Source organism: Cynara cardunculus (assembly GCF_001531365.2).
Source record: "Cynara cardunculus var. scolymus isolate 2C chromosome LG 2, CcrdV1, whole genome shotgun sequence".
Lineage (NCBI taxonomy): Eukaryota > Viridiplantae > Streptophyta > Magnoliopsida > Asterales > Asteraceae > Cynara > Cynara cardunculus.
The window spans coordinates 64291569-64301962 of NC_037529.1; the positions used below are offsets into that span (position 1 = coordinate 64291569).

The 10394-nt window shown below is 37.2% G+C and overlaps 3 protein-coding genes across 3 annotated transcripts in view; all 3 read left to right on the forward strand.

Moving 5' to 3' along the window:
* The window catches only part of LOC112506628 (ferredoxin--nitrite reductase, chloroplastic), a 2790-nt gene extending 680 nt beyond the window's left edge, over positions 1 to 2110 (forward strand). Inside the window, exons 2-4 of the mRNA XM_025110810.1 lie at positions 1 to 309; positions 399 to 687; positions 1157 to 2110. The exon at positions 1 to 309 is cut by the window's left edge and continues 46 nt beyond it. Coding sequence (XP_024966578.1) covers positions 1 to 309; positions 399 to 687; positions 1157 to 1897 — 1339 coding nt within the window. The 3' untranslated portion in view covers positions 1898 to 2110. The remainder of the gene's footprint in view (positions 310 to 398; positions 688 to 1156) is intronic.
* A 3524-nt stretch (positions 2111 to 5634) lies between these two features.
* LOC112507329 (protein CYPRO4) lies at positions 5635 to 8014 on the forward strand. Its single transcript, XM_025111875.1, has 2 exons — positions 5635 to 7388; positions 7545 to 8014. The coding sequence occupies exons 1-2, from the start codon at positions 5763 to 5765 to the stop codon at positions 7845 to 7847; spliced, it is 1929 nt and encodes a 642-aa protein (XP_024967643.1). The 5' UTR covers positions 5635 to 5762; the 3' UTR covers positions 7848 to 8014.
* Positions 8015 to 8393: 379 nt separating this feature from the next.
* Positions 8394 to 10077, forward strand: LOC112506301 (probable LRR receptor-like protein kinase At1g51890). The gene is made up of 4 exons (XM_025110309.1): positions 8394 to 9010; positions 9101 to 9564; positions 9703 to 9838; positions 9936 to 10077. Exons 1-4 carry the CDS (start codon positions 8394 to 8396, stop codon positions 10009 to 10011), a joined length of 1293 nt encoding a protein of 430 aa, XP_024966077.1. The 3' UTR covers positions 10012 to 10077.
* Positions 10078 to 10394: the final 317 nt, after the last annotated feature.

The window sequence follows — 10394 nt, forward strand, 5'->3', positions numbered from 1 at the left end:
GAGTGCTCAAACCCGATATTTGGCTAGTGTCATTCGAGAGTACGGCGAGCACGGCTGTGCCGACGTTACCACCCGCCAAAACTGGCAAATCCGCGGCGTAACCCTACCTGATGTTCCGGCAATTCTAAAGGGTCTCGATGAAGTTGGTTTAACAAGTCTTCAGAGCGGTATGGATAACGTTAGGAACCCTGTTGGGAATCCGCTTGCAGGGATCGATCCTCATGAGATCGTAGATACGAGATCTTATACGAACTTATTATCGCAATTCATCACAGCCAATTCGCGAGGGAATCCTGCTTTCACCAACTTGTAATATTCCTGAATTCTGGAACGCTTGAATTATGCTTTATGGTTGTAAAATATTTTATACAGATTCACATGTGAATGGTTTTTTGTAGGCCAAGGAAGTGGAATGTGTGTGTGATTGGTTCACATGATCTTTACGAGCATCCTCATATCAACGATCTAGCGTATATGCCGGCCACGAAGAATGGTCGGTTCGGGTTCAATTTGTTAGTAGGAGGATTCTTTAGCCCGAAGCGATGTGCAGAGGCGATTCCTCTTGATGCTTGGGTACCAGCCGAAGATGTCGTCCCCGTTTGTGGAGCGATTCTCGAGGCTTATCGTGATCTTGGTACACGAGGGAACCGGCAAAAGACTAGAATGATGTGGTTAATCGATGAACTGGTATACCATCTTCTTTAATCTTTAACTAACACTATAACTAAGTTGATCGATTTTGGACGTCTTCACAAGTTTTTAGAACGTTTTTGAAAATAAAATTTTCTGTTAGTCTTTATATATTACATTTTCTTGAAGTGTCTGAGTAAAAATAAGAGTCGAGTTATAAAAATGAGTGGAGGTTCAAACGAGAAAACTTTCATTTAAAAAGACGTGTGATAGTATCCTTATCACATATGATGATACAAGTACAGTGGTGGACGGGCAGCTGGGCCACGACCTATGTTGTGTTAAAGGTCATTCGCTTCTCTGATTTAATATCACATGTGATTGACTATATTAAACTGATGTTTTTGCGTTTTTGTAAAATGAATATGTTCTCGTCTGAACCTTTTCCTGTTAAAAAATGTCCTAAAAAACTTGTAAAAATGTCCGAATACATTTTTACGTTTTAAACTTTTGTTGGTGTTTGCAGGGTGTAGAAGGGTTTAGATCAGAAGTTGTGAAGAGAATGCCAGAACAAATGTTGGAGAGATCATCTTCAGAAGATCTTGTTGAACAAAAATGGGAGAGAAGGGACTACTTCGGCGTGCACCCACAGAAACAAGAAGGCCTCAGCTTTGTGGGCATTCACATTCCCGTGGGTCGTGTCCAAGCCGATGACATGGACGAGTTGGCACGGTTAGCCGACGAGTACGGCTCCGGAGAGCTTCGGCTAACCGTGGAACAAAACATCATAATTCCAAACATAGACAACTCAAAAGTCAAAGCTTTGCTCGACGAGCCTCTTTTGAAGGACAAGTTTTTGCCCGAGCCACCGATCCTAATGAAAGGATTGGTGGCTTGCACGGGCAACCAGTTCTGCGGGCAAGCCATAATCGAGACAAAAGCTCGCGCTTTGAAGGTTACAGAAGAAGTGGGGAGACTTGTTTCTGTAACGCGTCCGGTGCGAATGCACTGGACGGGCTGCCCGAACACATGCGGGCAGGTTCAGGTGGCGGATATCGGGTTTATGGGATGCATGACTCGGGACGAAAACGGGAAGGTCGTCGAAGGTGCTGATGTTTTCTTGGGGGGTAGAATTGGAAGTGACTCACATTTGGGGGAGATTTACAAGAAGGGTGTCCCGTGTAAGGACTTGGTGCCTGTGGTTGTGGACATTTTGGTAAACCAGTTTGGTGCTGTTCCAAGAGAAAGAGAAGAGGGGGAAGAATGAAAAGAATATTGGTGTACAGGTAAAAAGTGTACATCTAAATGAAATGCAGGGACTGAAAGTGAAAGTTCACACATATATCTTTTATTTTTGCTAATTCAATAATTTTGTAGTAATAATATGTAAAAGTTGGGGATTCATATGACACAATATACCATTCCCCAATTTAACCTTTTGATTTGATTTTATCTCTCATTAATAAATTACTATTTGCATTAAAAAATATATAAATATAAATCTTTTTGTAATCTAAAAATGACACGTGGAATATAAAAGAAAAGATTACCTAATTAAAAAGAGAAAATAAGTGTTTAAGCATTAAAACATTAGTGCGTATCAATTTGTCATTTAACCAAAAAGAAGATCAATGCAAGATAAAGCCAACTAGTAGTTTGACAAACATTACTACTGACAAGCCGAATTTTAGAGTTCAAACTTGTCTAGCAAATTTGGCTCACTAATTCCTACAACACTCATCCTAGTATGAGAACATGCTCAACATGTCAGTTAGAGTAAGTTCTAAATACTATTTTATATTTGTCATATGTGCTTTATTGCTCCCTCGGCATACACAATGATGGGATGGGATAACAAGTGTCTATATCAACTACAAAAGCTGAAATGAAGAATACATGCATGTATGGATCAATAAATCAGATGAACACACACGTTAAAGTTGGATAGTGACATTTAATGCAATGATGGTTGTAAAAGGGCACCTTTGCGTTTCATTGTTACTCACCCGTTTTGTAATAACTTATATGTGATGGTTTCTTAGGCAAAAACAATGTCATCATCTGAAGAATTATTTTAATCGTTCAGATCTAAAAGAGTACATTCTTCTCTCACTCTTTCATTGTTAGCAAATTTATCACCAGTAAAATTGTTTAGGATCACATGTCCTACCTTCATAGTTACCGTAACAAATATGTATTTCTTTGTTTTAATACAAAAAAAATCTACATGTTTACATTCAACTCCCTTCTATAAACACATCATGTGTAAGTCATTATTTTCCATGACCGAGAGTTTACACCTCTAATCACAACCCAATACTCATGAGGGCTTAGGAGGATTATTTTTGTATTTCTTTCCTAGAAAAATTAGTCGCTCGTTTATCGCTCTCATCCGGCCACCTATCGTACTCGACTCTTACCCTCCATTCTCATGAAAACACTCTCCACTTGTTCATGACCCGTCGACCTACTTCTGGCGTTATCCACCAACCACCATGAGTCCACGACCGACGTCTAATGCTGCCTACCAGCCACCAGGCTATTGGTCCTAACTCACAACCGGTGTTTGGGCTTCTGCCTTCTCACATCTGCTCTTACTTCTCACTGGTCACTTACTCAGTTTCCTTAACGCTCTAGGTGTTTTTTTATCAGTTACTTATCTAAGACCCTAGTTATATTATTTATTGATTTGCTTGTTTTCTTTGATTCTTGAATCTTGATGTTTTGATTGACGTTTATTTGTTGAATGTTTATATTTAACTATTTAAATGATTTCCTTAAACCTATTTAATATCCTTTGGTTATTTTGGACTTTGGTTATATGTTGATTGCCTAAGTATGTTATTTGTTTATTTCTTGATTTGGTAATGATGCAAAAGATATGTGATTTTAGAACGTGGATTTGTTTTTTCTTCATTTGTGAGTTAAGGACTCTTAGCTTTGCAAGAGACCGAGATTAAGGAGGGAGGTTTTCGTACTTTCTCTGCTTGCATATTTGCAAGGATGGCATGAACCATGACCTTTGGTCATATAATAATTACTAGAAGGGTACTCGCGTAATGCAGCGAGATACATCTTGATTTTAATATTTCATTTTATTCTTTATCTCAGTCGATGTTATAGTATGTTCTTATGTAATTTTGAAAAAATGATAATGTTTTTATTTTTGAATAAAATATAAATTTGAAAACATCATAAAAAAATGACAAAAATATGTTGATATTAGTATCAAATTAACTATTTAAATTTCTATTTCTTGTGTAACTATTTAATTCATTTTTAATTATAATTTAATTTAGGTTCAATAACGAAGTAATTTATATTTTATTTAATAATATAATTTTCTTATAAAAATAATAATTAATTATTTTGTTAAAACTCGCTAATTATCCTAATTATATTTTAGATTTTAAAATAAGATGTTTATTCTCTATTTGGTTATTTTTATCTGTAGTTAGTTACACGAATTCAAACATGAAGATTTAATAAGTTGTACTTATGCATAATTCACTTGTAATATTAATTTTTAAGTAATATGCATCAATATACAGTACTTCATGCAAAAAAAATGGTTTTTAAGAGTTTTTGTCAAATGCTTTATATATCAATATTTGTATCAAATTAACTATTTAAAATTTTTATTTCTTATGTAATTATTTAATTTATTTTTTATTATAATTTAATTTAGGTTTAATAACAAAGTAATTTATATTTTGTTTAATAATATAATTTTTTATAAAGATAATAATTAATTATTTTGTTAGAACTCTATAATTATCCTAATTATATTTTAGATTTTTTATATTTTAAATGAGATGTTTATCTTCTATTTGGTTATTTTTATCCGCAGTTAGTTACATGAATTCAAACATGAAGCTTTAATAAGTTGTACATATGCATAATTCACTTTATAATTTTGAATTTTAAGTAATATGCATCAATATACAATAATTCATGTATGAAAAATGGTTTTTAAAAGTTTTTGTTAAATGCTTTATAATATAGTATAGATGCAAGCTGCTTAAATTCTCGTAAAAAAATTTGCATTTCCATTTTACCTCATATTTACTATTTGTTGCTTCAAAAATTTCTTGCTTACCATCATTCATATGTTTTGATCTTCGGGGTTTATTACCTTTTGTTTTTCTTTTATCCTCCTGGTTTTTTCTGGTAAAGGATGGGTGGTACTGTGTTGGTGTTCGACAATGCTTACACCTAAATTTAGTTGTTAAATTCAAATGAGACGATTAATAAACCTGTTAAAAGATTCGTGGTTCGATAAAAAAAATACGTTAGTCATTTTTTTTATCATTTCCCGATAAAAAAAAGCTCACTTTAGATCTATAATATCCTAATGTTTACTAATAAATCGTTTTGATTGAAATGGTAAACTACGCGTTATGCTCGTGTCAATTTTAAGAATTTAAAAGAGTTGTAGAATTTTTTGTTTATATCATTCCGTTGTAATTTTATTTTTCAATAAACTCAGCAGCATGATGAGCCGTCTACCTTTACTAAGTTTTAATTTTTCAAAGATCAATAAAGTTTTACCCGATAAGTGGCAGCGACGACTCTTATACAGAACGCACCGGGTAAATTAATTCATATGATGTCATTTTTATTGTTTAACAGTTGATGCATGATTTTAGTGTTTAATAATTAAGTGGTTAGAATAATCAAGAAATTTTTATAATATAATATAAAATAAAATATAATTATTTAATAATTGTTTATGATGAAATTAGACGAAAAAGTGTTACAAAAATGTGGTGAATAAAGTATGCAAGTAAGGTACAAGTGTTAACGATATTTTTAGATGCATAAAAAGTTGTACAGTACAAGACAGCGGTGCAATGTCGACCACATTTTCCTTCGCTAGGAAGCAACGCACAGACACGTGTACGCGTCAGATTAAAGCAATATGGATTTCTTTATAATAAACACGCCAACATAAAACCGCAACCCCCGATGCGATACTTCTCAGTTACACAAATAAAACATCCAAATCGTATCAGAATCAAATCAACCTATCCACTTTCCTCCTCTTTCAATTTTTGGATCGTTTCCGATATCTCAATCGATCAATTTTCGGTTAATCGAAAAACAATCTCCGATCGTCTTCATCAGTAGCCATGGGCGGCTCTCATAGTCGTGAAGGCCTTGATCTCTCTGATTCCGATGATTACAAAGACGATGACGAACAATCATCAGAAGGAGAAGACGAATATGAAGATGCGGAAGCGGAACATAAAACAGCTCCTGTCAAATCCGTGGACGATATCGATGCCAAGCTCAAGGCGCTTAAGCTGAAATACTCTTCTCTACAAAACCCTAATTTGAAGAACGCAGTGAAGCTGTACCTTCATGTCGGTGGTAATACTCCTAAAGCTAAGTGGATCGTTTCTGAAAAAATTACTAGTTACAAGTTTGTTAAGGTTAGTAAAATTGAAGATGCTGATGATGAGTTTGATGATGACGAGAGTAGTGGGGGTTTTTGGATTTTGAAAGTAGGGTCTAAGATCAGAGCTAGGGTGTCAACTGATCTGCAATTGAAAATGTTTGGAGATCAGCGTCGTGTTGATTTCGTTGATAGTGGAGTGTGGGCGTTGAAGTTTATGCGAGATGAGGATTACCGTGAGTTTGTGACTAGGTTTCAGAGTTGTTTGTTTGAGAATGTGTATGGTTTGAAGGCTAGTGATGAGAATAAGGTGAAGGTTTACGGAAAGGATTTTATTGGCTGGGTGAAACCGGATGTTGCAGATGATTCCATGTGGGAGAAGGATGATGATGAGTTATGGAGGAGTCCAAGTAAGATGACTCCGGTGAGGGGTAGTAACGATTTGTTGGAGGAGTTCGAGGAGGCAGCCTCTGATGGTGGGATACAGAGTGTGGCGTTAGGGGCACTGGATAATAGTTTCTTGGTGAATGATTCAGGTGTGCAGGTTGTGAAGAATTTTAGCCATGGGATTCATGGAAAAGGGGTTTATGTTAAGTTTGATAACGGGGGTAAGAGGGTTGGTGGTTCCAGTAGTGGCGGATATTCGAATCTAACCCCTCAGAAGGCTCTATTGATGAGGGGTGAGACCAATATGTTGCTTATGAGTCCGGCAAAAGCTGGAAAGCCTCATTCTACTGGGGTGAACCAATTGGATATAGAAACCGGAAAGATTGTGACTGAATGGAAGTTTGAAAAGGATGGAACTGATATTACGATGAGGGACATCACCAACGATACAAAGGGCTCACAATTGGATCCTTCTGAATCCACTTTTCTGGGTTTGGATGATAATAGGTTGTCTCAGTGGGATATGAGAGATAGGAGAGGGATGGTTCAGAACATCGCACATTCTGATTCTCCAGTTTTACATTGGACCCAAGGGCATCAGTTCTCTAGGGGTACAAATTTCCAAAGCTTTGCTACTACTGGTGATGGTTCAATTGTTGTTGGCTCCCTAGATGGGAAAATCCGGTTGTACTCGACCACTTCCATGAGGATGGCTAAGACTGCTTTCCCTGGGCTTGGTTCGCCAATCACTCATGTGGATGTCACCTATGATGGTAAATGGATATTGGGCACCACTGACACCTATCTGATTCTAATCTGTACTCTGTTCACTGATAAAGATGGGAAGACTAAGACAGGGTTTAGTGGTCGAATGGGCAACAAAATTCCAGCTCCAAGATTATTGAAGTTGACTCCGGTGGATTCACATACAGCTGGGGTGAACAATAAGTTCCATGGTGGCCGATTTTCATGGGTAAGATTCCTTTCCTGTTCTTCCGTAATTATTCCATTATGACTGCAGGTTAAATGTGTTTATAAACTCTCGTAGATTTGTGGTCATCACATAAGGATCAAGTGTGGTATTTGGACCGAGTAGATGATATCTGTGACTAATGAATTTATGTTTCAGGTGACGGAAAGTGGGAAGCAAGAGCGTCACTTGGTGGCAACGGTGGGGAAGTTCAGCGTCATCTGGGACTTCCAACGAGTGAAGAACAGTGGACATGAATGCTACAGGAATCAAGAAGGGCTGAAGAGCTGTTACTGTTATAAGCTAATGACAAAGGATGAATCAATCATAGAAAGTTTGTTTATGAATGACAAATATGCAGCAGTTGGTGACTCCCCAGAAGCACCATTGGTGATGGCAACTCCAAAGAAAATTACTTCCTTCAGCATGTCGGATGGAAAAGCTAAAGGAAAACGTCGATAAGTAGCTACAGTTCTTTCGTGTAAATAATAAAGTCAGATGGTGAGATGTAAAGTCATATATGTTTCGTGTTGATCATCTTTTTCTGTTTTTTTAGTTATGGAGATTTGCTTTTGCAATTGGAACCATGTTTGTGCAGTTGTTAAGACTTGAAGGAATTGATTTGAACTGTGAAGTGTTGAATGGAGTGTTGAATGGTTAATGGTGATTAAAAATATAAAATTATTCAGAGTGTTTTAGAAATATTAATAGATAGTTGTTTTTTTTTTTTTTAAACAAGATTTATTTTTTAATGATTTAGAGGCTGAAGCATTAAAAGTGAAACAAATAACCACTTATAGATTAATTTATAAAAATAATTAAATAACATTTCTTTTGTTTTGAACCAATACAAGTTTGACCAATAAGAAAGTCAAAACAATCCATTTTTACACAAGCATGGAAGTAGCATGTCAACGGTCAACCATCCATCTCTCCCTCCATCCCGCCTTTGAATCCAAGAAGATGATGAAGAAGAAGAATTCATGAACAAATTCAACCTTTCCCGCCATGTCCATCCCCTTCTTCCTCCTATGGCTTCTTAGCAGTCCCCTCTTCTCCCTTGCCGCCCCTTCCCCTCGCGGTTACTTCATCAATTGCGGTTCTAAAACCGACATTCAACAAGATGGCATTACATTCTTAAGGGACGAAGGCTACGCTCTCGCCGGAAACCTAATTACCTTAAACCGGACCGATATTCTCTCCCTACTCACCACCCTCCGCTACTTCCCCCACGGCCCTGGCAAATACTGTTACGAGTTCCCCGTTACCAAAGGCCGGAAGCTCCTCATCCGTACCACCTACTTCTACGGTGGATTTGATGGCGGCATTGATCCACCGATTTTTGATCAGATTATTGATGGTACTAACTGGAGCGTTGTTAATACCACCGAAGATTACAAAAACGGACTCAGCTCCTATTACGAGATAATTGTGATTGCAATTGGCAAAACGATTAGCGTGTGTTTGGCGTCCAATGAGCACACCAAGGCTCCGGCGAGTCCTTTTATTTCATCGTTAGAGTTGATGAATCTCGATCCATCATTGTATAATTCCACCGACTTCGGAAAGTATGGATTGATTACTGTGGCTAGGTCTAACTTCGCCTCCGACGGTGATTTTCTACGGTATGAAACAGATTCAAACCTGTGCTCTTTTGTTGAATAGATTGAACCCTAGATCGATCAAATTCTGACGGACGAATACATATGAACTAGTTTTCCAGATGATCCATTCAATCGATATTGGCAACCGTTCATCGATGGAAACCCTACGGTAGAAGCACACGCGAATGTAACAACGTCGGGATTTTGGAACCAGCCACCGGCAAAGATATTCCTCTCGGGATCAACGACGAGCAGAGGGAAGAATCTCACGTTACAATGGCCGCCGTTTTCTCTGCCGAGCAACCGATACTACGTCGCTTTATACTTCCAAGACAGTCGAACTACAAGCCCTTATAGTTGGAGAGTATTCACCATTCTCATCGACGGTGAAACCTTCTATCAGGATCTCAATGTTACCACGAAAGGTGTTACAGTTTACGGCACAGAATGGCCGCTCTCCGGCGACATAGAGGTCACTCTGACTCCGAGAAGTGACATGCCGGTTGGCCCTTTGATTAACGCCGGCGAGATATATCAAATCTTGCCTCTTTCTGGAACAACTCTGGCCAGAGATGGTATCATGGTGATTTTAGATTCTCTTAAATTTTGCAACTTATAAACTGTTTGTTGAATTTTCTTGATTTTTAACAAGAAGAAATCATCAATTACATTCTTCAAATACAAATTCGTTTATAGATTCTGTTTCTTTGTAGCAATGGCATTGCAAATATTCAAGCAGAGCTTAAGAAACCCACCGGATGATTGGAATGGAGATCCATGCTTGCCTATAGCACATCCCTGGTCTGGAATCCGCTGTTCGCAGGTGAATCCAGTTCGAGTTATCAGTTTGTAAGTGATGAAACAAACCGTAAGTCGTTAAATCGTGTGTTATCAATGTTAGATTATGTTTTTGTTGTGCATAAAGATTTATAGTTTGTGTTTTTAGGAACCTAACTGGGCTTTCGCTAAGAGGAATATTACCTAAAGAAATTGCTAGATTAACTGCTTTAAAAGAACTGTGAGTAGTCTATATGATCAAATAATTCCATCCATTTTGAACATAAGACAGAGCAAAATCTATATTGGGTTCACATGAGACAAACATATTTTCGTGAACCTTCACAAAAGGACATTGTGAATGTACAAAAAACGGCGAACCTTCACAGCAAAGCACTGTGAAGGTAAACAGTGTTTTTGCTGTGAAGGTTCAATGTTTTTTTTTTCTGGTCTCAAGAAAACAGGCTGGTCTCACATGATTTCAAGTCTGTCTCTCTATATTTATATAACCATTTGCTACAATTTACATATGCAGTCGGCTAAGCATGAACAAGCTTACGGGTCCTATCCCTGATTTGAGTCCAATGAAGGTTTTGGAAATTTTGTAAGTTGTTCCACATGATTATCT

Coding starts and splice junctions, on each gene's coding strand:
- LOC112507329 (XM_025111875.1), top strand. CDS start 5,763: ATGGGCGGCTCTCATAGTCGTGAAGGCCTTGATCTCTCTGATTCCGAT. Junction 7,389..7,544: donor ATGGTGGCCGATTTTCATGG/GTAAGATTCCTT, acceptor TTTATGTTTCAG/GTGACGGAAAGTGGGAAGCA.
- LOC112506301 (XM_025110309.1), top strand. CDS start 8,394: ATGTCCATCCCCTTCTTCCTCCTATGGCTTCTTAGCAGTCCCCTCTTC. Junction 9,011..9,100: donor TCCGACGGTGATTTTCTACG/GTATGAAACAGA, acceptor CATATGAACTAG/TTTTCCAGATGATCCATTCA. Junction 9,565..9,702: donor AACAACTCTGGCCAGAGATG/GTATCATGGTGA, acceptor GTTTCTTTGTAG/CAATGGCATTGCAAATATTC.